The sequence below is a fragment of the Littorina saxatilis genome, linkage group LG4, assembly GCF_037325665.1.
Source record: "Littorina saxatilis isolate snail1 linkage group LG4, US_GU_Lsax_2.0, whole genome shotgun sequence".
NCBI classification, from domain to species: Eukaryota; Metazoa; Mollusca; class Gastropoda; order Littorinimorpha; family Littorinidae; genus Littorina; species Littorina saxatilis.
The window spans coordinates 51,678,987-51,706,933 of NC_090248.1; the positions used below are offsets into that span (position 1 = coordinate 51,678,987).

At 42.3% G+C, this 27,947-nt stretch overlaps 1 protein-coding gene across 5 annotated transcripts in view; it reads right to left on the reverse strand.

The window, feature by feature from the left end:
- LOC138965038 (prestin-like) overlaps positions 1-27,947 on the reverse strand; it is a 127,495-nt gene that overhangs the window by 69,248 nt on the left and 30,300 nt on the right. For 4 of the 5 annotated variants that reach the window (XR_011455272.1, XM_070337160.1, XM_070337157.1 and 1 more), the window contains 2 exons: positions 23,975-24,271; positions 22,917-23,054 (listed from right to left, as the gene is read on the reverse strand). Coding sequence is in view for 4 of the 5 variants with exons in the window: in XM_070337160.1 (XP_070193261.1) it covers positions 22,917-23,054; positions 23,975-24,271 (435 nt within the window). In the remaining variant the exon portion in view is untranslated. Of the gene's footprint in view, positions 1-2,898; positions 3,371-4,708; positions 4,779-22,916; positions 23,055-23,974; positions 24,272-27,947 lie in introns of those variants that run through there. The other variant, XM_070337161.1, reaches the window with a different exon arrangement.

Below are 27,947 nucleotides of genomic sequence, written 5' to 3' on the forward strand. Positions count from 1 at the left end.
CTCTGACCTCATGTGGCCGCTGGAGACACACTATCAACCAGGGCTCACAACAGACTGGTAAGAGCAGGTACCAAAACGCTTTTTACCCGCTGTCCTCAGACAACGACCGAAGAAGGTCAGTCGTCTCAGTCTGCGGTCTCAACTCTAAAAAAAAATATAAAAAAATTAATTCAGCCATAGAAGAGGGCCCCAAAGGGTTTAAAATCGTGATCGTGATTGGCGTTCTTTGACCTTTCTGTGATCGTGATTGCCGAAATTTCCATTTCTGTGATCGTGATGAGACTTTGCCCGTGATCCGTGATGACAAAAAAATCAAGTCTCGTGATCGTGATCGTCATTTGTTTTCGTGATCGTGATGGGCATTATTGCAAAGCATTTTATTTTCAACGTACATTTTTCAAAGCTGTATCACTCTATGATCCTCTATTCGTCAAGGAGTCAATCCCGATTGAAGGGAGCAACAACACATTCAGAAATATGATTTTGACAGCGATTGCTTCCCTTTAAAAGAACCAATCACACCAAAAAAAGATCCAATCAGAAGGCAAATTGCAAAAGTCTGCCAAACTTCATCCAATGGAAGGGCTTCGTGCAAAAGTTTTGAGTGCATTCAGTCAAATTCGAATTCGAAGATCAAAAATGGCGTGCAGCGGTACTGTCATTGAACTTCTGTTATATTTTGTGGATTTAAGCCAGACCAAAGCAGGCGGCGAGAATGCCTTCCTTGATGGAAAGGTCAGGCTACGGGTCGGTCTTTCCGAAGACGAAATATCAAGGTATGTTGATCTATGTTGCTCTATGACTGTTCTGAATGTAGGCAAAGATCTTGACATTTGTTCAAGATCTTTGAGTTTGAGTGAGATCATTGACATTGTCGACATTGCCACGTCCGGCTGTCACTCGCTCAGTGTGACCTCGACTGGCTCGAGATCGAGTCTGCGTGTAGCCAAAACCGAAACTAGAAATGTGTTTTTCATCCCAGCAACGTGGACACGCTTGGCATAGATTCTAATTGTCGCTTCTTTGCATTAAGCTTGGATTTATTTTAGCGCCTGTAAACTTTAATATCAACAATGGGTTAAATTCAGAAACAATGGCGGGGAGACGTGCCAGTTTGGGTCACTTGATCCTCATGTCAAAGACGATCAAAGTCATGTTCGTTGGGGATTTTGTCAGGCATGCTACTTTTCCGGTAATTGCCGGAAATCCGATAAAGCCGTTTTCAAAATCCAGTAAAGTCAAATTTATTCCGGTGAAGTTGAAACATTTCCGCAAAAACGATCCGTGTGAATTTCGCGCAACGCAATCGGGCGCCGGTCTCAATGAAGCCAGCGCACAGTAGTGTTGTTTTCACCAGTTTGGAGGTGTGTTGAATGGTGGTGGGGGGAGGCTAAAATGGGATTTTTAACAAGATCACAACACTATTACAGCCCTGAAAATGATGCCCAGAATGTACCAGATTGCACAGATTTTAACCGTTTTTTGAAAAAAATTTCGGGGGGGCATGCCCCCGGACCCCCCTAGTTGGCTCGCCTGCTTCGCTTCTTTCAGGTAAAACCATTTTTGGCCTGTAGCATTCCTGTTTGTTTTTCAAGGCCATGAAACCAGGCGATGGTGTATGGCAAAGTTGAAAATAAAGAGCCCATCACACATACATGTACTTTAATTTCAATCCACCCAATAGTTTTTGAGAAAATGGGTTTACAAGATTTAGCTCTGGAAATGTGAAATTGTGCAAGTATATATTCATGTGTGTGAGTGAGGGTGTGGGAGTTGAATGTGCATGAGTGGAGAGAGGGAGAGAGAAAAAGAGAGAGAGAGAGAGAGAGAGAGAGAGAGAGAGAGAGAGAGAGAGAGAGAGAGAGAGAGAGAACAATGAAAACAACATTCTTGTTACTGATTACAAATCATGATATGTATTTCTATGTGTGTATGAAAGGGAATTCAAATAATAATAATAAAAAAGTGCAACAGTTCTCACTTTGTGTTGAATAAACAATAAATCCAGAGGAGCGAATTACTGTGTGGTTGTGTTTACTTTGACACGTGCTTTCCGTACATGCAACTTTTACCGTGACCGTGATTTGCCACTGGTGTTCGTGATCGTGAAAACAAAAATCAAGGTAACTGTGATCGTGAAAGCTAAAATTTCCCTTCCCGTGATCGTGATGATACCCCCCCTTTGGGGCCCTCATAGAAGGGATGCAGGATGTCCATAACGATTTTGTGAACGTCACCGATGACTATAGTTCAAGCCTGCTTCGACGCAAGACTCAAGTTCTTATGGAAAGACAGTACAAAAGATGTTCCGTTTCTTCCCCAAAGACGACGACAATTTTGGGAAAGACCTCCCAACCCATTCTTTTCAAAAGACCATTGCTGACACCAGGATATTGACAAGCGGACCACAAAAGGTCGCTTTTAACCCGTTTTAGCCAGAAGACGACGGAAAACTTGGACCACAAACAGTTCTTCTTACCCAATGTGACTCAAAAGACAACCAGGCTATTGACAAACGGGCCCTCGAAACTTGGGCCACAAAAGGTCGCCTTACCCGTTTAAGCCAGAAGACGACGGAAAAGGAAAACTTGGGCCACAAAAGGTCGTCATACCCGTTTAAGCCAGAAGACGACGGAAAAGGAAAACTTGGGCCACAAAAGGTCGCCTTACCCGTTTAAGCCAGAGGACGACGGAAAAGGAAAACTTGGGCCACAAAAGGTCGTCATACCCGTTTAAGCCAGAAGACGACGGAAAAGGAAAACTTGGGCCACAAAAGGTCGTCATACCCGTTTAAGCCAGAGGACGACGGAAAAGGAAAACTTGGGCCACGAAAGGTCGTCAGTTACCCGTTTTAGCCAGAAGACGACGGAAAACTTGGACCATAAAAGGTCGCCTTACCCGTTTTAGCCAGAAGACGACGGAAGCTGGACCTGGACGAGGTTCTGCTGAGCGTGGGCCTGAACTCCCCGAAGCTGTCCCTGGACGCCTGACGGGTGAAGCTGTTGCGCCTGGACCCTGGCGTAGAGTCACGACTCCGGTTGAGACTGTTCCGTCGTGACCCCCCTGTCTGGATGTAGCTGCTCGGTCGTGACGTAGGCCGGTCCGCCATTTTGATCAGCTGAGCCTCCAAGTGAGGATTTCGGTCGTGTTAGATGTTGTTGTTGTTGTTTTATCAACTTGTAGTTTTCAAACGTTTTGGGCCACAAGGGCTGTTCCGAGCTGCAAGACTGGAGTTGCAGTTCAGATGCCACTAAAATGTCTTTCACCAGATCACTGAAATGTTTTATCCAGATGCAGGGAAATTCTTATCCGCACCGGTGAGCTGGGCTATGCACATGTCACGGAAGTGTCGTCTACGCACACTGGAATACTGATATTTGGGAGCAAAAGTTAAACCATGAATCACTGAGAATCCAGCATGTTGTGACGCAAACTTAAAAAACATAACGAGTAACAGAACAATCAGACCTATACGTAAGAAAATATTTAATCTTATCATGGAAAACACACATACTGACTGAAATAATTCGTACAAGTGATCACCGGCGTGAAAGACCTTCTGAAGAAGACACAGGTATCTGTGAAGCTTTTCGAAATTTCTTGTAAAATGCAGGTACCTGATGTTTCAAAATGATTCCTAAAACAAGTTTATAATTAAAATATCACTCTTTATTTTATATATTTGGATGTCCGCAATGACACTAGTGCTCATAACTATGCTTATTTATTTATTTATTTATTTACATTCATGGTTTCAAATTTGACAAATGAAATTCAAACCCTGTTGGATTATCACATTGTTTTTGGAATCCTGAACTTATCTCTCTCGAGAATATAGGCTAATGCTTAAAGTTAGTAGCATAGGCATCCATTATTTTGTTTAACATAAACAAGATATGAGTTTCCATCCCGCTTATCTTCGCGCAAATACGAACGGCACTGTTGCACAACACTAAACGTCCCACAGACTCCAAAATGCACTCAGCAAACTCCAAAATGCACTCAGCAAACTCCAAAATGCACTAAACAAACTTGACATATTTGTGTCACACGTTGCAAGTGTTTTCCCTTGAAATAGCAAACAAGGACTCGTCGTTGTTACCGTATACAAATACTCCAACTCTGCAGGGTAATTCCTTTTAAAACAGCTGCTTGACACCTTTGAAAACCACAGAGAATTAAATTAACAACTGAATTTCACAAGAACGAAGCGAATGCGTGCATGCAACGTCTGCAGAAATAAGAGAAAAATGTTTTTATTTTCATTGCAAGAATAAACTGCACAGGAAATAGCGTGCTAAGCTTTCTCTTAACACCTTGACAAGAACCCTAGCTAACACGCATTTTCGCTGGTGCAAAAACGTAGAATAAATGTAACATGAATCATTAATTCTATGACTCCACTGTTCTCAAACGACACCACTGTGTAACCTTACAATCCATCAAATAGCACCTCTGGAGACGGAAAACACCCAGAAACCAAAATAGAAAAATAATTAGCGTTGTTTTTAACAACTGCTCTAATAGCTCTAACGGCACTGGGGCCACTCAACAGTACCTCGTGTGTATTTTTTTCATTTATTTTTTATATATGCGCTTAATCTTAACAAGGAGAGGCCGACGAAGAAGAAAAGACAGCTTTTCACACACACATAAAAAGCCCACAAAACTGACAAGCGTCCCAGGGAAAGCACGGAAGAAAACCCACTGTAGCCGGATTACTGGTCGCGAAGCCGAGTAGTCTCCTTAACTCTCTTTCTCGGCGGCAGCTTGTAAGTGAAAAGAAGTCTCCAACTCAATTGTTTTTCCAGGAACAAAGCCAGGATTTCCGTACTTCGACACACAGCCAACCTGACCCAGAGCGTCCCAAAATGACGTCAATTACACGCAAGGGGAGGGAATAGGAGGCAAATGGAGTATGGTTTGAGTAAGTATAAACATCTCTTATGGCATTTGTATGGTGAAAAAGCCTTAAATCCCATTTTGAATTTAAGGCTTAGGTGAGCATTAATTTTGGCCCATAACGCCAGCGCCGGTACTCCATTGTTGTGTTTCTCAAACGTGTTGGATCAGCGAGAAAAAGTTTGGAAAAGTTCTATTGGCAGTGCAACATACAAAAACCTGTTGTGAATAAAAATCACTTCTTTTTCTGAATAACCACAGGGAGCAAAACTATAAAATTGATCACAACAACAGGGAGCAAACTACAAAACAATTTTTTAATCACAACTGCAACAACAAAATTGAAATAAACATAGACTAAGCACTTGTAATGGCCATCCATTTACTGATTCTGTGCTTGTATAGAAGCTAAGGTGTGGGTGTGTGGGGGTGAGGGGGGAAGGAGGGGGTTCAGGATATCACGGTGAATGCCAAAACACACTAGAGCTTTGCACAATTCTGTACATCAACTGTTCTAAAGGTTGACAATTAAGCATGTATACTCATCAGCAGAGAACATTTTTCCCATGTTACTATTACCCCCCCCCCCCCTTTTTAAGATCTCAAAAATCTGAGAAAATCGGGTCTTAAAAAGAAGAGTCTTAAAATGAATGTACATTTACTTGGGACTGGAACAGAAAATCTACAAAAGCAAGGTCTCAAAAAAGGAGAGAGTCTTCAATCGAGGGGTCTTAAAAGGGGGGTTGCACTGTACATCTGGGTTTTTTTGGAAACAGATTATCATGTTAAGGCCATGTCAGACGCAAAACACAAAACAGTGTTTTCTTGCAAAACAAACACAAAACAGCGTGTTTCCTGGGTGACATCCCCCAAAACGCGTTTCGGAAAATCTGTGCGTTCTGTGACATCCCCGCTCTCAATTCAGTAGTTTCCCCGACGTTTTGAGATTGACTTTTTGTGTTTCGCGTCTGACATCGCCTTTACTCGAACGCCGCTCTGATGCAATCCGGCCGAAAAATCCCCCGGTTGTTCTGACCACTGAACCACCACAGCCGTGACTGTCTTGGTCAACTGTCACGTTGCGCCCCATTAGACTAGGGAGGAAAAGCAGTTGTCACACGGGGGGATGTATGGAGGGGGCAACAAACAAGGGGGGCCGGGGGCCGCGGCAGAGCTGCCACCAAGTTCTGACAGACTTGATTTAGCGAGTGAATCTTCCATACCGTCACTGTCACCTTGGCTTCTGTTCTCTCCCTTGCTGCAGAATCTTTTTTTTCTTCCTGTAGCCTTTACTGCATGGGCGTGCTTGATAAAAGAAATAGATTAAAAAAAAATTAAGCTTGTTGTGTTTGTTGCTTTAATAATGTCTCAGTGCTGGGCATAATTAATGCAAGTTTGCAACGGAGTTCAAGCACTAAATATACAGTTTCATCGCTTTAACCAAACTGAAGAAAATTCAAGTTTAAGCTACACAGATTATCAGTCTTGGGTATTACTAAACATGTTTGTGTAATTTGTGATTAGGTTTTAGAAAGTTGGAATTTGGGCAGACTGCTTTTGAAGTTACGTTTGAAGTAGACTGACTGACAGCTTCACTTTTACGATTTAACTTCGTGTACATAAATGTGAATCAGAAACCAATTATCTGTTGCTCTAGCTTCATGATTGTTAAAGAAAATTATACGTTTTTCTCTTGTTGAACTTGACCTCACCATGACCATGACATATGACCAGGTTCAACCAAAATTAGGTCATGTCCAGAAGTCAGCAAACCTTGGAAACCCTGGAAGCGTGTAAAGTGTCACGACTTCAATAGTTTTGAAGAAATAGAACATTTTACATAGTTTGACCCGATCGCGACTACGAAATTTGACGGAGGTCAACCAGACCTGAGTCATGTCTGGAGGTCATCGGGTCCTGAAAGTCCGCAACGTTTTAAAGCTCTAGATTCAAAACCTTCTAGGAAACTGACATTGTTTTGTTTTTCTTTCTTTCATCGCCACTTGACCCCGCCGTGACCTTGACATTTGACGAAGGTCAATAACATCAGTGATCACAGTCACCCCTGGAGACCACCAAACCTTAGAAACGTGTGAAGTTTCAAAGCTCTAACTGAAATAACATCCTAGAAAAAAACACATGTTAATTTTTTCGTCGTATGGACAATTCTCATTACAAAGACCCCCCTGATTGCTCAGGGGAGTCAACAACCAAATGGGTCAGTCAGGGCCGTTACATTTCTTTTATTTTCCGTTTGCGATCAAAAAGTTAAACCAAACCCCAAAGACAACTACTTACGTGCCACCAATGTGAAAACAATGGAGTGTAAGCTACCTCACTAATTTATTAACTGAGCGTCTGATAAACGAACAAACTCAAAGCGAGGTGGCTAAGTCGTCCCGAATCGAGAAGAAAGTATTATTTGGACTTTAGAAAAAATAATCTAAATCCGTTTGTGTTTGTTTTTTTGGTGCTTGTTTGTTTATGTGTTTGATTGGCCTGCCTTCTCATCTTTACATGGATTCAGTTTAAAAACCATGTTAAAACATTTAGTCAAAATTTGACCGATGTAAAAAAAAGATTTTTCAAGTACCTATACGTACTGTCATCATCGCATACCAAATCCCTTCATTGTGTTCGTGATATACTTTTCGGTTTAAGAAAAGAAACACGAGCTACACTTTATGAATTCTAACGAGAGAAATTCTAATTGAGGAAGGCGAAAGCAGTTAGTCTGACAAATGATAAATGGTGCCTATTAACATAGTTTTGAGTCTTTAACAGGTATGAACACAAAGAAGAGGTTGCGACATTGCCCCGTGATAATGTCAAGCTCCGGGAAAAACAAAAACATTGTTTTTCAACATGACCTCGAGTTACTCCTCGAGGAAGCTCTTTGCTCCAAGCCACAAAGCTATCCCTTCCCCCCCCCCCCCCCCCCCCCCTAAACCAACATTTTGTGTTGTTGGCGTAGCTAGGGTAGAAAAACTAAACAGCAAAGAGGAAGTTATATTAGCGATTGTAAGCAATACATAAAATACCACATACCCCGTACAAGCCCGACCATCCTTGTATAAAATCGATAGTTTTCCTTCTTAGCCCTGTGTGAATTTAATCATTCCCCCCACACAGGCACTACTTCCTTAAAAAAAAGTATCGTTCACAAAACAACAAAAGAGGAAGCTAAGTTTGTAACGTGGATATAATTAAAATTTAAACCCTCCAAAATCGCACTATCCTTCCTTAAAAAAAAACCAATCGTTCACATTTTCACGGAAGTACGCAGTCGTACTTCGACATTTTTGAACGAATATTTTCTACCTTGGCCACACAAAGAGACAGAGAAGAAAGGTAAATATGACAATTTGATGAAAAGTGACAGAAAAAGCAGGAAGACAATCAACAACATACGACAGTTAATCCGCTAAGAGGAACATCTTCTCACCAGTCACGTCCTAATAAACGTCCTTTTTGTTTTTGACAGCATCGCTGCTGCGACTGCGGCTGTCAGTTCAGAGACATTCTGGAGGGTTTAAATTTTAATTATATCCACGTTACAAACTAAGCTTCCTCTCCTCTTGTGTTGTGTTATATCGTGTTATATCGTGTTGTGTTGTGTTGTGTTGTGCCGTGCTGTGTTGTGTTGTGCTGTGTTGTGTTGTTTTTACTAGCACAAGGCACCCCCCTCTCTCTCTCTCTCTCTCTCTCTCTCTCTCTCTCTCTCTCTCTCTCTCTCTCTCTTTCTCTCTCTCTTTCTCTCTCTCTCCCTCCCTCTCTCTCTCTCGTTCTCTCTCTCCCTCCCCCTCTCTCTCACTCTCTCTCTCCCTCCCCCTCTCTCTCACTCTCTCTCTCTCTCCCTCGCCTCCCTCCCCTCCCTCACCTATCTCTCTCTCTCTCTCTCTCTCTCTCTCTCTCTCTCTCTCTCTCTCTCTCTCTCTCTCTCTCTCTCTCTCTCTTTGTAGGCAGATTCTTTTCTGTGAATAGACAGTGACTAAAAGTGTACCATTATATACAGGGGCGGACGGAGCAGTTAAGCCAGAGGGGGGCTACAATCTGGGGTCGAGGGGTTTACCCCTTGCGGGGAACATGGGCAAGGCCCCGTTGGGGGGGTCTCCCCCCCAAAAGCTGAAGCGTTTTAGCTATTTTATGAACAATCTATGGCTTATCCTTGATTTTAAACATGATCAACTGGTGTCAGAAGCCACTCATTATTTCTTTTAAAGTTAGTATTAAATCTTTTTGTGGGGACAGCCTGGGGGGGGCAGGGGGGGGGGGGTCCGGAACCCCTGTAACCCCCCCCCCCCTAATCCGCCCCTGATATACACAGCCTGAGTAACTTGAGGCGCGCGCCTACACCTAACAAGATCAAGGAAAGTCAAAGTTGACAACCGTCCATTTCAATTACAATCAGAAAGATCTGAGTTTGATAGACAGTGTCTTCCTGCATCTTGCTCTACAAGTAATACAACACCCAGTACATTTTCTGCCCCTTGCTTCTGTCAAAGGGACGTCAGTCTTACCACGCAGTTAGTCTTGCTTGTCTTGCCCTCTTCTACTTCTCTCGGTTTGAAAGAAACGTCATTTTTTTGTGAATCTAAAAAAAAATTATTTACAAAAAAAATTACTCGAATGCTTTGCTTCTACACTCAGTGTCTGGAATGTAAACTTAAAAAGGTACCGTGCTGTTTGTTAAGTGCAAAGTATTCTTCTTCTGATGACAACTCGATAATCCGTCTAGTATTAGTCATGTGCGAAATGCTTTTTACCAGTAATATGTTCATGATGATTGAACAAGAAGATTATCTAAATGCCAATTTCCACCTGTCTTTTGTCGTAGCTACCAAAGAGTTTCTGAATGCCAACTTTGTTTTACAAAATATTTTGCTCTGCTGTTCGCGAAGGTACGACAGATGCAGAGAAGTGCATACTGCAGAAATGCTTTTTTTGGTACCGGTTTAACATAGATAAGCAACGTGTATGATGAAATAAAACGAATCTCATTTCATAACTGTCCGTTTAACTTCCACTTATGAGCTTAACTGTCATCAGAAGAAATTCCATGTTCGTCAAAACATTATGAGAGAAAATTACATACCAAAGGCACAAATAAATGAGCAATTATGAGAGATAATTACATACCCAAGGCTCAAATAAATGAGCAATTATGAGAGATAATTACATACCAAAGGCACAAATAAATGAGCAATTATGAGAGATGATTACATACCCAAGGCTCAAATAAATGAGCAATTACGAGAGATAATTACATACCAAAGGCTCAAATAAAGTAGCAATTATAAGAGATAATTACATACTAAAGGCTCAAATAAATTAGCAATTTGTGACGGCCACTGTCGCCTTTAAGCCTTCGTTCTTCTGTTTAACAACAGCCAGGCGTGAAACATGGAATGAAAGTGCGATGACCGCACGCCATACTGCCGTAACAGCACCGTCTGTGTTGTGTCATTCATTGTCCCAGTCAAGGTTCTGGACAAAAGTTGGCTATACTGGCATGACGTTGTGGAAAATCCGAGTTAGCAGATTGTCATGGTTTGGCAGAATATACCTTCGCAGTTTCAGCGGCACAGACGACGCACTGCCTATTATTTATGCCGCGATACGAATAATGACGACTTCGCCTGTTTTCCTTTCACGCAACGTGTATCGGGCTGGGATAAATCTGCAGTGCGTCGTCTCAGTGTCCTGCTGAAGTTACATAGATGAGCGCCAGGCCTTAGCGCGACAGCATGTTCCATGGGGACTGTCACAAGCACAGGTACTGTCTATACTTTATAACACGGTAACACTTTAAAGTTACTCAACTTGCCACATCCAGGTCCCTTAGGGCTTTCAGTCACGCTTTTCGTTTGAAAGAATACCAAGTTTCATTGACTTTCATGCAAGGAGTCAAAAACTGCAAATCTTATAGGAAATAATTTTGAGAATTCTCCGGGCAGAAAAGCATGGCCCTCGATCAGGCTCGCCGGCATCAGGTCCCGCACGTGAACTAATTACGTCAAAAGCCTGCATGGTATTCTATTAGTTTCGGTGAGAGGGAGAATTCTGTCTTTTTGGGGGTACTTTGCGACAAGACATTGTGTTTGATTACGTAGGAAAATTGTAAAAGATGGTATGCGGGTCCATTTTGGCATACCGCACACAGCCTTGAGCCCCACAGAGAACGTGATCCCGGGACTGAATGTTAATTACAATTTGGCGGGAGTTGCGAACTGACAAACCGCATAAAGTTTCGTTTTGCTGGCAACACTAAAGGTATGCGTTGGTATCTATGAAATAGCAGTGTAAAGCTTTTGTATCATAATCTGTGAAACAAGAGGCGAAGCCTTCAAGGCTCACGTAAGAAATCGACAAACAGTAACACAAACTCAATCACTCCGTCACACATACACAGTAAGCATAGGTGACACTGTGCAAGAAAGCGAGACACTAGATCTAGATCTGTCTGTCTGCATGTAGCCTACTTACAGGGACACGACTGCCAACTGGTCTCGGCCCGCTCAAAATAACAATGACCGAGACTTTCAGTAATTCCTTCGCGTGACGTCTAACCCTCTTACGTCATAATGTGACGTCTTCAAATGACAAAATGTTAAAGTTTCTACCACAGACATACACACGCACAAACAAACAAACACACACACGCACAAACGCACAGACAGACAAAGTTACGATCGCATAGGCTACACTTACGTGAGCCAAAAAAAGACAAATCGTTGCTTCAAGAATGCTATCACTCCTGCACTGCCCCTTTAAAGGCACACTCCTTCCTGTGTAAACACCTCTGCTCCCCATCTCAGATCTGGGCAAGGCTTAACATGGGATACGGCTATTAGCTATCCCTCAACTTGGATACATGCCAAAGATCAGCAACCTGCATGACTACTGTATGTGGTTGATGGTAATTTTTTTTATGAATTAATTTCTTATAAATAAATTCATACAAAAATTCCCAATACTCATTGACAGCACCCAGGCTGTTCATCTTTGGTATGTGACCAAGTGGAGGGATGGTCTTATCCTCTGTTAAAGCCTGACCAGATCTGAGATAGTTTGCAAAACTGTTGTCACAGGAAGGAGTGTGCCTTTAAGGCAATTCGCTGGCAATAACGCTTTTAATTCAACAAATTATTTAGTTTGGAGTCGGAATGACTGCTTTTGGTGCAATGTAACTGGTAGCGATTTGAAGTATTTGCAAGCACTTTTGGTAAAGCATAAGTTCAAAACATCTGTAATATTTGCGACTGCACGCTTTTCTTTCCAGGGACAAAAGACCAAACACCATATATAACGAATTCTCTGCAAAGTTTCCAGCACTAGTCTTTGGCAACAAACCCAAGCCTAACCGTCGTCCAGCGGGAGAATTTACAACGGTCAGCTAAAGATCTGAGGAATGAAGGCTGACCCAAAGTGCTTCTACCCAGAAGCCTTCATTCCTCAGATTTGCAGGATTCTTAGCATCGGATGATTCACGAGGGGCTAAACTGAAGGGTCAGTATTTCCTGGGCCGTTCAGCTTGACCTAGTGGACGGAGTCTTGACTTCATTTCTCTGTGTCAGGGCAGGTTACACATAAACTGACCGGGTCGAGGGACCGCGTCACATCAGACATCAACATCAAATAACATCAGACATACATGCTATAAGTTATAACCTGCTATATGCATCTTCAAAATAAAAAAATAAAAAAACAACAGGAAGGCACAATAAAACGTACAATTAGCCCATATTTAACACATTTCTAAATTATATTTAAACATGATCCTCGTCTCCTTTCTTATCTTTCTATTTAATTATTTTATAAAACTACTCATAACACTTAGAATTGATCTTTGAACATTTTCTGTATTCAAATCTAAATGCTGTGTTGGGTAGTCTTTCGAGACGGTATATATTCTCCAATGAACAGTGTGTTTATTTACTTTGTGTCGTGTGTTTTAATCCCGTACAGCATGGAATGAGCGTGTGCTGGCTAGATTTCAGATTTGATTTCCTTAAGTTAATTCCCACCATTTTCATCTGTCGAGGCGAATGAATATACCCACCACCACTGAATAAGATGTGACGACAAACGGAAGTCATGAATACAATGTGTTTCATTAAAAAGCATAGTTACGGACCGCTTTGGAGCTAATCATTGCGGGTGTGTCTAAATTACAGCACGGCGAATGTGCCTTGAACTTTTTAAGGTCCAATTCGCCCGAAAACTTTCCCGTTAAATGGCTTCTTAGATAGCACACTGTTTAACTTTGAAAATATAAATCAGAACGAAGACGAATACAGTGTGGGTGTGTGGATGAGTGAGGGTTGGGAATGAGACATAGGGGGTGGGGTGGAGGGTGGAAGGTACAGAGGTGGAGGGAGGGGGTGAAAGATGAAGGGGAGCACAAAACGCGTATGAGGTATTAAAGGGCTTAATTAGGTCACTGCGGTTGCCCCTTTGGACCCACCATGATTCATTCCTTTCCGCCTCTCTGTCTCCCTCTACCTCTGTGTATCTGTCTCTGTCTGTCTGCCGTTGTCTGTCTCTCTGCTTCTATGTTGCTGTCAGTCTCTCTGTCTCCGTCTCTGTCTTTTTCTCTGTTTCTTTCTCTCTCCGTCTCTTTGTCTGTCTGTCTGTCTGTCTCTCTCTCTTATTGCAGGTGTAATTAAATAAATTTCAATTCAATTCAATTCAATTCTCTCTCTCTCTCTCTCTCTCTCTCTCTCTCTCTCTCTCTCTCTCTCTCTCTCTCTCTCTCTCTCTCTCTTTCCGAAATCGATTTAAAAACATTTTAAGTTTCATCTTATTCCTTGTCGGTTCCTGATTCCAAAAATATATAGATACTAGAATGAATACCCGCTTCGCCGGGCCGGGAAGAAGTAGAGCCGAATGATACCCGGCTTCGCCGGGAAGAAGTAGAGCCGAATACCCGGCTTCGCCGGGAAGAAGTAGAGGAATACCCGGCTTCGCCGGAATGAAAGCGTTGTGGACAGTGACCTTCTAAAAATAGTAACGGGAATATCCGGCTTCGCCGGGATGAAAGCGTTGTGGACAGTGACCTTCTAAAAATAGTAACGGGAATATGGATTGACGCCACACGAAGGAAGGGAGATAAACGCAAAACACTGGAGAAGATAAGGAAGAGTTACTGGGAATGGATCTGGGAAGATGAACAGAAAACCCAAAATCGGTTCAGCGCTGCGCGCTGAGAGCACGTGTTGAAAATTCTCATCGACCAGGTTGTGTCCGGGGTCTACCTGAATATGCCCACCAAATTTGAAGCAGATCCATCGAGAACTTTGGCCGTGCATCGCGAACACACACACACACACACACACACACACACACACACACACACAAGTCGTATATATAAGTGATAGGGTGGAGTGGAAGGGGGGAAATAGGCCAGGAAGCATAAATGAGACGCCAAGACAGATGTTGCGATAACGTGACTTTTAATTAACGTACACCAGAAAGCAGACAACAGAAAGCAGTGTAGTTCCTTCCTCAATATACAGCCGCACACAACTCGTCGGAACTTGAATTACGATCCCGGTCGAAAGTCACTTCGCTGATATAAACCCAGCTCTAAAACGTTTGTTCAACTGAACACACACACAAAGTCTCTCTAAACAATCCTCGAATCACTCCTTCGCCAAAATACAGTTATAATGGCCCAAACTACACTACTTGCATTGATTATTACAGAAACACAAACATCGTTCAACTACAACTAAAACATCACAATCCAAGATACGCACACTGACACGTCTTCACACTTCGAAATCACACCGGGAACTCTTCTAGCCCACGCTATTATTCTGACTCACGCGCGCACCCGTTCAAACAATCAACCAATAAGAAACCAGCCTCCATACACACCTACAATTAGCTACAACACACAATAATCCTAGCGGGAGACACAACTTGGGTCAGGGGAAGATAATAGACAGGGAGTAAAAGAGAGGGACAACAGTACATGAAATCGCCACACGGCTACATATATATAGATAGTTGATATGTTTGGATTAAAAACAAACTCAGTAAACTAAAAAGAATAGACATACAGAAAAGCGTGTTATCCTACTCAGCTGACCACTACCGCACTATTCTGCATGGCTTGTCGATTTCACTGCCTTTGACACGAGCGGTGGACTGACATAACTACGAGTATGTGGTCTTGGTGAAAAAAAGCAGTGCGTTCAGTTTCATTCTGTGAGTTCGATCGACAGCTTGACTAAATGTTGTTATTTCGCCTTACGCGACTTGTTTAGTTGTTTGTGTTTATTTGCTTGTTTGCTTACTTGTCGATTGTTTGCTGGGTCGTTCGTTTAATTTGTTTATTTGTCATGTTGCTTTACTTGTTTATCATTTATTAGACATTTGTATTAGAAGTAAGGACCGGTTGTAAGAAAAGGCGTCGCCTTAAACCTCTATCCTTGAAAAATAAAGTTCCATCATCATCATCATCTCTCTCTCTGCTTGTCTGTCTTTTTTTTTTTTTTTTTTTTTTTTTTTTGACCTCAGTTGCATGCAAGGTTGCTTCAACCCATCTTTTTTGCCTCTTTCGTCTTTTTTTTCTTTTCTTTTTTTTTTCTTTTTTTTTTCTTTCTTTTTGGGCGGTGAGCATATCCTTCTTCATTGGTCTTTTTTTCTTTTTTTTTCTCAATGAAATTTTAATTTTGTTTTCTTTTGCATTACAGGTTACATTTCCATTAAATTACTTTTTAATTCAACAACAATCTAACTAAGGACAATGGGGATACACCTTTCGTAGCGCAAGTTCTTGTTGAAATACAATTTCCAATGGAATATGCGATTTAGTTTTCTTAACTTTGCTAATGCACATTTTTGCTATCAATAAAACACGGTTAATTAACGCTGATTCCTGACATATTTCGATTCCGAATAATACATCTGTAATAGACAATAAGAAAGCCCGACCTGTCAGACTGTTCAACATTTTTTCAATATAAGTCCAAAACCTTCTAATTCAGGGACACTCATAGAAAAAGTGTTCCATGACATCCAAAATATGTGGGCACTCGTTACAGTTTTTTGTTTGACTTACTTTCTTGCACCCGTCCCTCTGACTGTCTTTCTGCATGTCTCTGTCTCGCTGTGTGCCTGTCTGATGCCCAGACCCCCCTCACTCTCGTCTTCACAGCTCCTCCTCCCCATCAATCCTTAGTCACTCTTGTCATAAATATTCATCAAAGAAAACACTGACAGTGAGTGGATTGTTCCCTGCTTTTGTTTTCAATTTACATAACTGTCGACGTAAACAGGTGCACCATGTACCAGGAAACAACTTACACCCATAACCTCATACTAAAAAAAATAGGTCTGTACATCTACCAACGGATCACGTCAAAGGGTTTCGTTGTTCTTTGAGTAAACATGTCCCCAAAACGGTGTTTATGTCGGTCGTATCCTCCCGTTAGTCACAGGGTGTTAAGGACGCGCGAGCTTTTCTTTTCTTCGATTGTGTTCTCAGTTATGTATTGCAGAAGGTGAAAAGAGCAGCACGTTTGGTGTGAATAAGCTGACAACATGTATCTGTTTGTCCTGAGGTCTGAGTTTCTGCAGCGTGCACTGTTGTTTGATACGAGTCTATGTCTATGTCTATCTCTATGTTCTCCTCTGAGTCACAGATTAGATGCAATACGACCTACGGAAGAAATTGACAATTCCTATGTATTTTGGACTTCAACTATAGACGGACAAACGCACAGATGCTCAAATTTATGTAAAAACAGGACACACACGCACGTATAAAGACATACATGCATACACACGCACGCACGTATGCCTGCACACACAGATGCACGTACACACACACACACACACACACACACACACACACACACACACACACACGCGCGCGCGCGCGCACTCGTACACACAGCGAAATGAAATAAATGAACGCACTTAATAAATTGTGTCGACGTCTCTGAATCTGAGACTTTGACTTATTTTAGCTACTTGTTACAAAATTCAAACAACTCTCTACCTTTATTTGAGGAAGTACAGTGTTAAAGTTATTCGTGAAACAGTTGTCAAGTTTGACAGAAAACTAATTTGTAAGGTGACAACTGAAAACGCCGCCTTTCACTTTTCACTTATACCTACATCAGTCACAAGTAGACTAGTTGGTGTCAGGCAGTTACCGCTCTTGTTTCCCGGTCCCTGTTTTCTTCCTTCTGTGTGTCATCATTGCTACTGTGACTGTGAGACGCTTCCTCCTATCTCTCGATTGTTAGTTAGTGTTAGTTGGTTGGTTGGTTGGTTGGTTGGTTGGTTGGTTGGTTAGTTTGCTAGTTAGTCTCAAAACTTCAAGAAACCAGATATGCAATTTTCTTATGATCCTGCGTTTTCACGGTATAGTCTAATAATACGTACCAGACATTTTGCTATGTCTTGCACTGCCATCATTCCCTTTTACCCTCTCATCTTGTTCGTGCGCTAGACAACCTGGGCATATAGGCTAACGGAATCACTGACTATCGCGCTTTTAAATTCCATTCTCTATGCTCGCACAACACACCCCTAACATGACATGGGATTTTGTTTCTGAAGTATCCTGTTGGTCTAGACACTTCACAGACCCACCCCCTCTTATTCTCTTTTTATATTTAGTCAAGTTTTGACTAAATATTTTAACATCGAGGGGGAATCGAGACGAGGGTCGTGGTGTATGTGCGTGCGTGTGTGTGTGTGTGTGTGTGTGTGCGTGCGTGTGTGTGTGTAGAGCGATTCAGACTAAACTACTGGACCGATCTTTATGAAATTTGACATGAGAGTTCCTGGGTATGAAATCCCCGAACGTTTTTTTCATTTTTTTGATAAATGTCTTTGATGACGTCATATCCGGCTTTTCGTGAAAGTTGAGGCGGCACTGTCACGCCCTCATTTTTCAACCAAATTGGTTGAAATTTTGGTCAAGTACTCTTCGACGAAGCCCGGGGTTCGGTATTGCATTTCAGCTTGGTGGCTTAAAAATTAATTAATGACTTTGGTCATTAAAAATCTGAAAATTGTAAAAAAAAATAAAAATTTATAAAACGATCCAAATTTACGTTTATCTTATTCTCCATCATTTGCTGATTCCAAAAACATATAAATATGTTATATTCGGATTAAAAACAAGCTCTGAAAACTAAATATATAAAAATTATTATCAAATTTTTTTTTTCGAAATCAATTTAAAAACACTTTCATCTTATTCCTTGTCGGTTCCTGATTCCAAAAATATATAGATATGATATGTTTGGATTAAAAACACGCTCAGAAAGTTAAAACGAAGAGAGGTACAGAAAAGCGTGCTATCCTTCTCAGCGCAACGAATACCCCGCTCTTCTTGTCAATTCCACGTGCACTGCCTTTGCCACGGGCGGTGGAGTGACGATGCTACGAGTATACGGTCTTGCTGCGTTGCGTTGCGTTCAGTTTCATTCTGTGAGTTCGACAGCTACTTGACTAAATATTGTATTTTCGCCTTACGCGACTTGTTTGTTCTTCGCCGCTTCTTAAAACAAAACAGACCTTACATTCAATTTTCCCTTTTTACATTCCAACATTGAGCTACTGGAAAAAGTCAGTAGGGCATACGTCATTGGGAACGCGTGGATCTGACAGGATGATGCATTACCGTGTACAGCGAACAGAAGCAAATGGTAGCAAAACATCTTTATTATGCACACAAGCAACCGAGAACAAATGAAAACCTACATCTTTTTTAACAAGATGACGGGCCTGCTTACAGTAGTGTAAACACACCACTCTGCGTCTTCGAAACGATACTGCAAAGCGTGCGCCCATATTCATTTTGCGTTTCATTGTTTGTTTGTTCGTTCATGGGCTGAAACTTCCACGGCTTTTACGTGTATGACCGTTTTTACCCCGCCATTTAGGCAGCCATACGCCGCTTTCGGAGGAAGCATGCTGGGTATTTTCGTGTTTCTATAACCCACCGAACTCTGACATGGATTACAGGATCTTTTTCGTGCGCACTTGGTCTTGTGCTTGCGTGTACACACGGGGGTGTTCGGACACCGAGGAGAGTCTGCACACACAATTGACTCTGAGAAATAAATCTCTCGCCGAACGTGGGGATCGAACCTGCGCTGACAGCGGCCAACTGGATACAAATCCAGCGCGCTACCGACTGAGCTACATCCCCGCCCTTGCGTTTCATAAAACAGCAGGAAAAACAAACAGCATGCTTTCAGACAAAATTAATTGATGTAAAGCTTGTTTTGACACTCAGTGCATTGCCATGAACATAACTGCAAGTTAATGCCATTCTAAATCTTGACAGTAAAGCCGTCAGTTTTGGCAAGAGACTGTCGAAACTGAAGTTGATGACGCAAGAAAACCGTCAACGACGAAACACGTGTGACAAACTAGACTTCCACTGAAACGTTAAGGCCTAAAAAAATAATAGGTGTGGTTACGGTAACCCGACCTACCCTATTTTTAGGGGCCGATCCTATAACTTTTTATTACATTTGTCAAATAAAAAAATAAAAAATAAAAAAAACGAGTGCAAAAAACGCAATGAAAGCGAAAGCGCCCGTGTCGCACACTTATTTCCCTGTCAAGTAGGTTTAATTTGTACACATTAGAAAAAAAAGTAAAAAAAAAAAAAAGTGATTGCCTACCTACCTACCCTATTTGTTTTGGCTATGTTACCGTAACCACACCTATTATTTTTTGGGCCTAAGCAACAACCACAGTGGAACCCCCCCCTTTTAAGACTCCTCCAATTTAAGACTCCTCCAATTTAAGACTACCTCCCTAACTTTTAAGACCCTGTTTTCTAAGATGTTGTGTTCATAACCTCTGTAAATGTACCCCCATTTTAAGACTCCCTCCTTTTTAAGACCTGAATTTTCTTAGATTTTTCGAGGTCTTAAAAGGGGGGTTCCATTGTACATGTACTATATCAGTGTGTCAAGTCAAGTCAAGTCAAGTATTTTATTGTTTTGGGCCCAGAGGGCTTTGAAACAAAGATATAACTTTAACAAAAAAAGGTAACAAATCAGACAGTTAATCTATGTATACAAATTGAGCGGACAAATACAACAATACTATACAACCAAAATAAGTATAGGTTACAACACGAGTGGTTTTTTATATGGCTTGTATTTCAGTCAAGACCCAGCGGATGAATATCATAGGGATTCACGAGCCTCTGGCGAGTGAATCCCGATGATATTCCCGCAGGGTCTTGACTGAAATACAAGCCATATAAAAAAAACACGAGTGTTGTAAGCTGTATATCCCATGCGTACACCAAAGACAACGTGGACCACAATAAAGCACTGTAGTTGTCTGTGGTGTGTAAAATAGGTGAGCCAGCGAGGTGTGTTCCTCTTCGCTACCCCATGCTAAAGCCACGTCGCCGAAGAAATGAAGTGCAAACAAGTGCATCCGTAAATGTGTGTTAAATCTACATTCAAACCACTGTTCGATTTGCTTTTGAATGCATTTTAGTTTCAAGATAGTAAAGAAAGCACACACAATGAAAGTTTTCATTGAATCAAAGACAGTTTCGATTTAGGTTCTGAGTCCGTCCAAGGTCACAGTTCCAGGCTACGGTTGCCAACACCGGTTTGGTTAACTCGGATCCCAATTCTAGTTTAATTTTTGTGTTGGAGTGTAGAATTACGAAAATAAACTAACATTTTACTGAATAACTTCCTTTAGATTTAAGCAGTCATTTCATGTTCATGAAATATATCTCTTAGTTAATTTGTTCGATCGTGCTTGCATTAATCAACCCATACCGGTAGCGTCAATTCTGTCTAAAACGGTGTAATGGCTGCTCCTTGAAACTGCGTGTTGAATACCGTTTGGACTGATTTTACTCCATCAGGATGAAATACACGTTTGCTGAGCTCTTGGATACTTTCATATAACCATGAACTTACGTCAGTGTAAAGCACAAAAGTTGGACATGCTCGAAAAATGGATGAAACAGCCTGTGCTGGATGACGAAGCGAACCGGCCAGTCAAAAAGGTACACTCGTAACACTGACGCAGTGCATCTTTGCTTGTTAGAACACACGGAGGAAGGGAGGTTACTCTAGCTTCACCTCAAATGAACAGCGAGGTTCGTTTGCTGTCACTATCAGTTGATTCTTCGCTTTTGTTCTTTTTTTACTCGACCTGCACCCAAAGTGTAAAGATAAACGCTTTGTTTACTGTATCGCATACCACAGATACGTATCATGGTTTTGTCCTCTGTGAATGTTGTGTTTTCTTTTGTTTAGCCATGTGAGCAATGCTCTTCATCAATCCACTGAAACATGTTCGGTGCAGTGTCAAGTGTTGGCAGAAGTATAGTTCCTCGGCCAAACCGGAATCGGTACTATGATATATTTTTTTGAGCCCATTATGTATTTATTGAAGCCGAAAAATACAACATATATACCCATAGTAGCATTACAGAGACAAAGAAGCAGCTCATGGGATATATTGGCAATATACACTTCCATACATACAAACAAAACAAAAATAGGTATAACAAAATCAGGTAAGAAATCAGACAGATAATATGTATATATTAAGCGGACAACGATAATATACAGCCGAAATAAATTGGCAATACCATTATGCCATGCATCTTTTGTAAAAACACAAAACAAAACAAAAGCATGTATTACATACATATACACTGAGCACAAACAGTCAAGGACACTTTTCCAGTGGCACAGCCCAGATGTCAAACAGCAGCGGCCCTTGGGTCAGAAACACACGCACATTTGAAGATCAGTCCTTCCTCCGCTCAAAAATGTGTCTCTGGAATCTGAGCAACACCTCAAAAACGGCGTTCCCACGTTCAACCGTCGAAAAAACGACCTAAACTGAATGATATCTGACATCTTTTACATCCGAAAGTTTAAAAGAGAGCGACCACAATCCTGAAAAATAGCAAAAAATCCAGGGTCCCCGTGGCGCCCCTGCTGGGCAGCCGCAGTTGACATGCAACAAATCCAAAACCACAACAGCAGCCTCTCCAAACCTCACAGAACGATGACAAAGACCCTCATCTGGATTCGCGCTTGCACCCGGAGCAAACATATCGCCAAACATATCGCCAAACATGAGCGTGCGGGAGGGAAAATTATGGTAACAATGGTTTGACCCGCATAATAAGCAGCGTCAAAGTTTTCTAAAAGTATAGTCTCACCACGGAATTACTGTGTATGTGCATATGTGTTCACCGCCAATTATCGCGTGTCGTTAAGCATATCTACATTATCAGTTATTTCTAATTAGCTGACTTCGCAACTGATAAAAGACACTAGATGTACATATTTATAACCACACTTAATATAAGCTTAGCTTGTTGTGTGGTCACAAATGTCTGTATCGCATCTACATGCCACCCTGTATTTCTTTAATAAAATCTTGTTTAAACCATAAAAGACACTGATTTCGACAACGTCTTTTTTGGGGCAGGCGGCTTCAAAGTTAGCCTTCTTTTTCTTATTCTCTTTCTCGTTTCACAGAAAGACACACACACACACACACACACACACACATGCACGCACGCACGCACGCACGCACCGGCACGCACACACAAACGCACGCACGCACAGACGCACGCACGCACACACGCACAGACGCACACACAGACCCATGCACTAGCGCCCGCACACACACACACACACACATACACACACACACACACACACACACACACACACACACACACGTACATACACACACACACACTCACATACGCGCGCGCGCGCTTGGAACCACAGTCAGTAGTTTGTTCAAGCATTTTGATTACTCAAAATGTGCTTCACTTGTCCAGTCACTCAGTAATACCCTGTCACCGTCATGGGAAATCCATTGATCCACTGCAGTGGAACGAGTTAACAAGAGTAAAACAAACAAAAACAGCGGCCGTAAAAAACAGCTACAGTGACTCGAACGACTGAGTTCTCGCCCTTGGCAAGAGGAAGTGACGTCAGTGAGAGGCTGACATTGAGACTGACCTTTGATAGAAGAGAAGGACGCCCAAGAGCGCCGTGTGCACGCAGAGCGCATACTGAGGCGCGCGTTCCGAGCTCCGTACAGGTCCGAAGAAAGCAGCCTCCTGACACTCAGCACCACTTCGTTGGAAACTCCCGGGGCTGAGGACAAACAAAACTTAAAAAATAGACGAACATCGCTTCTTCGGTATGTTCTTTTAAACAACATACCTAACATTACAGATTTTTTTTTTCTCTCAAAATTTTCAAACTTGAAAAATAGACAAACTCGGTTCTTCGGGTTTTTTTCAACAACACACCTAACATGACATATTTTTTCCCCGTTCATATTGTTTTCTTATTCAGGCAATTTAATTACATTTTCATGCAATGCACACAGAACACAAGGGTATAATGCATAAGACGGAGAAAAAAACATGTTCAGTACAATAGACAAGGATTTATGACAGAAACTGCTCAACGAGGCTGTAGTATGATACCCACTTCAATATAAATTTGTCATGATTCATTTTTGTACAGTGAATATGTTTATCAACGTTCGTTCATGTATATAGGACAGTTCCTTTAAGAACATGTTCATTGTTGACTTCCAATGAAATGCAATCAAAACCTTCATCAGCTTTTGTTATGCTACCTTGTCCAAACAGAATAAGGGTGGGATTTAGCTCAAGCCTGCTGCAGTTCAAACATATATCTTTCGTAGACTGTTTAAGTTTGCATGACAGATTCTTTGGTTTACACCCCCCCCCCTTCCCCTTCTCCTTGCACCTTTTTTCCCCTTCTTACTCGCACTCCATTCCCCCGACCCCCCCCCCCCCCCCCCACAACCAACACCACACCCCAACAAGTCACTCCAACAAGCCACTTCAACAAGCCACCCCCATCACAAGTACAACCACACCAAAAGGAAAGAATAAAAGAAATCCTAACAACATCAACTACAAACCACCCCACCACCCCCGCCCCCTTCACCCTGACACCCCCCTCCCTTACCCCTCCCTCCCCCCACACCCCCCCCCCCCAGCACCTACACACCCACACCCGAAAAAGCACACACTTACCAGGATTCCGTACAATTCGACCCGCTTTGTCAGAAAACACCGACGACGCCGCCGTGGTGTTGTTGCTGGTGTCGTCGTAGTTGTCCTCGTCGCTGGAGTAGGCCGGGTTCACTGTCCCCGTCGTCGCCGTCGCCGTCGTCGTTGACGTCATGTTGCCATTGGACCCCAGACGACGCGGGCCATTGATGACGTTAGTTGGTTCGGGGTCGGTGATGTTGTGTGTGACCCCCATACTGTCTTGGTCGTCTGTGTATGACTGGGGCACGGTGTCACCTTCTTGGTCAACTTGCTGCAACTCTGCACGTGCAAAATAGCCAAGATTTAAACATTTTAAAAATCGGGTCAAGGTGGGATTTAATACAGACACTTATTTCATTATTTCTGTGAGCTATTGTGTTGTAACGGTTTATAAGCCAGAACTGAATGTATTGGTCAACTAACTGATTTGTCCAGAAGACACAGGGTATCTCGTCTCTTGAAATAATTATCAAACCTTTGTCGGCGTAGTGACCAGTATTGCAAGCTCAGAGGTGCTGTCAGTACAAGACAGCAGTTCGTGTTTGTGTGTGTGTGTGTGTCAGTGTGTGTGTGTGTCACGACGTGTGTGTGTGTGTGTGTGTGTTTGTATGTGCTTGGCACGGTGTGCGTGCGTGGGCTGTGTCTGTGTGTGTGTGTGTGTGTGTGTGTTTGTGTGTGTGTGTGTGTGTGTGTGTGTGTGTGCGTGCATCCGTGCGTGGGCTGTGTGTATGCGTGCGTTTGTCTGTGTGTGTGCTTGTGCGTCAGTGTTACTGTCACTCTGTCTGTCCGTCCGTCCATCTATCTGTCTGTCTTTGTCACTTGGGTAATTCGATTTTGACTTGGTGATGCCCTCAAAATGCTAGCGAAAAAGGTTTTTCTCAAACAAATACGAATGTGACATAGATGCAGAACAAACAGTTTTTGTTGTCATGTTCCTTTCAAGTGCTTCACAAGTGCAACCGTTGAGGGGAAGTTACTCATACTGTGGTGCTCAACGGTTGTTTCATGTTTAATTCCCCTGTACAGTGATATTGTCCAAAAGCGAGTCTCACTGGTTAACATCAGAGACCGCTGTGTACTATGCAGTCTCTGTTAACATCGTCCGCATGCTCCTGTGGATCCATTTCAGGCAAGGCTGCATCTGAGGGGAGGTTCCTTTGTTATTGAAGCCCCCCCCTCCCCCTCCCTTTAACGGCAATGTACTTTTTGTTTGTTCAAGTTTTGAAAGAGAGACCCACAATACCCGACAGAATACGGAGGACCGCCTTGCTAACGGCTGGTTCTGGAGTCAAGACTTTCCCAACGAAGCAAAGAAGCATCACATTCAAAAACCTAAAATTGATGCGAGCTTTTATCGACACTGACTGGACTACAATATCACTGACCTGACGAACTTTGCAAAGATTATCCGAAAGAAACCACTGCCTCTGCAAATCAGACGCTTCTTCTCGTTATAAGCTTACTAATACTTTCGTGGCAATGTGCGTGAAAACTTACCGGCAATAGCAGGAACACAAATCCAAGAAAGCCTTTGCAGCTCTTGCGAACGGTATCTCATATGGAACATTTCATGAAGCGAACTTCGAGTATTTGAGCATCAAGTATACATGTGTTGAGTATCATGTACAGTTACAATACCGTGAATACGATCGCTGCGGTCGGAAATTGCGAAGTTGACGACAGCAATGTTTTCCCAACTGTGTGTGTTTATTTTTACTTGAGAAGAAAGAGAGCGCGTGCGTTCGATGGCAGAGTTACATAAACATCATACACGGTGGCGTGTTTGTTGGTCATGCACCGTCGGAGTGATCTCGCATCGTAGTTTTAGGTATTGACACGTGTTGGAAATAATGAGCATGTGCCTTTGAAGTTCTGTCGTTTACAATGTTCTATTTTTCGACCCGAACTTGACTCCGATGTGACCTTCAGATTTAATGAGGATGAACTGACCAGACTTTGGAGCTTATAAACCTCCGAAGGCGTGTTTCAAAGATTAAGATTAAAATGTGTTATTTAGAATAAATAAAGTTTAAATTTGTGTGAGTGCGCTCAGATCGCTCTCTCGTGCAGTCGGTCCCTTCTGCGGGATGAGTTACACCTTGGAGTAACTTGTTCGGCGGATGGGTCGGAATGCACGTGAGAGGGATCCTGTATCGTGTGGCAGTAGTGTCAGTAGTGTATGGTCTGGTGAGTAAAATATTCCTGCGCCTTTGCCCGGCGCCTTCGCCTTCTTGTGGGCGGTCGTTCAGACATCTCAAGTCATAGTTTCAGAAGAGGTGGCGCTACCTGGGCGCTGTCATGTGGGGTGCCGGGGGAGGTGATCAAAGTCATGGGCGACTGGAAGAGTTCTGCTTATTTAGTTTATTTAGATCAAATACCTCAGCTTACTCTAGACCATTACAGAATCAAGATGTGTGTGAACTTGCCTACCTGTTAGACCAAAACCGAACTTGGGGTGAAAGTTGGCCGTCTTTGATACTATACGTCCAACTCTTTGGGTGAAATTGTTTTATCTCTTGTTTTATCAAAGATATTTTGTAATTAAATTATAGCCTTTTATGGCTTTTTGAACGCCCAATTCGGTTTTATGGTCTTCCAGTGTGGTTGCATGTGTCTTCTTGATAATCAGTGTTTGTGTGAGTAGTGTGTGTGTGTGAGTGGGTGTGTGCTTGATGTGTGTGAGTATTCACTTGCAACAGTACATACATGAATATAAAAATTTAATTATCAGAAAAGAACTCAAAATGAGGTTTTTGTTCATAGAAGGTCGCCCGGTTATATACAGACGAACACTGCTGATTCACATGACTCGCTCATTACGCAGATGAGGTAAAAATAAAGTTATGAAATTCGTAAACAGATAGAAATTACACGGAACATAGGTCAACATGATCGTCGTCAAACGAGTCTATTTTCTACAGTTTTCGGCATCCGTTTGTCATTCGAAAGCATAACCACGCCGGGGGAAGTGTTACGGCAGAAAAATCGCCGTGTGTTACGACAGCATTCTGCAGTCCGGTAGTCAACCAGGTTTCGAGCGCGAAAGTAGTGTTACTTCCAAACTAATAATTACTGTGGCGTAATTATCGAAGCCAGCAAAGTTTATGTGGTCTCAGCGGATTCATGATTGCATGAGGATTAACATGTTATCGGTTTAATTTTTTTAGGTTTCTGTTTTAGATTTGTGACAGCGTCGTATTTGTTGATATTGTTCGATTTGGGGATTTTTTTTTTAAATGGTGGAGATTACAAGAGGCTTGAAGCAACAAAGGTCATTTGATCAGGTAATGTGATGTATTATAACTGAAATCCATCAATAGCAGTGTCCCAATATGCAAGTGTGTTTGTGTCATCGGCTGAGGAAAAGAGCATGTGTATTTTTTTGGTACGCGTCGCTGTGCTGGCAGTTACGGCCGCCAGCAGTGCACTGATACGGCCGCCCCGCTTCTCTGTTACGACCGCTGACTGTTTGGTGTACGGCAGCCGGCACTCATTTTATTCGTTTAATAATGTTATTGCCAAAGTTTATGACAGTTTGCAAACAAATATGAACGGGTTTCACTACACATCGGTTGTGCACCGTCGTGTTATCAGGAATTTTGATTCCCTACGCTTTTATTTAATATCGCATTCGTCACAGTTTATATTTTGAGTTTGTCTACTTCTAACTAAGCGTACAAATAGTTTCACCTGGCATGCACATGACAAGATCAAATGTCAATTATCTACAACAGTCGCTGAAAATCGATTTGGTAGGGCAGTTTGTCGCAATTTTCTTTTACCATAAATTATTGTGCTCAAATAACTGGCCCGGACTACGTTCTTCAAGCACTTGCAGCTTATCTCAGTGTTCATAAGGTCTTTGTCGTGAAACATGAGTGAAAGATTTCGTATAAATAGGTGTCGGTCTTCACGGCTTGCGTAAGCGTGGTTAACCAATTTAGCCGGCAAAATA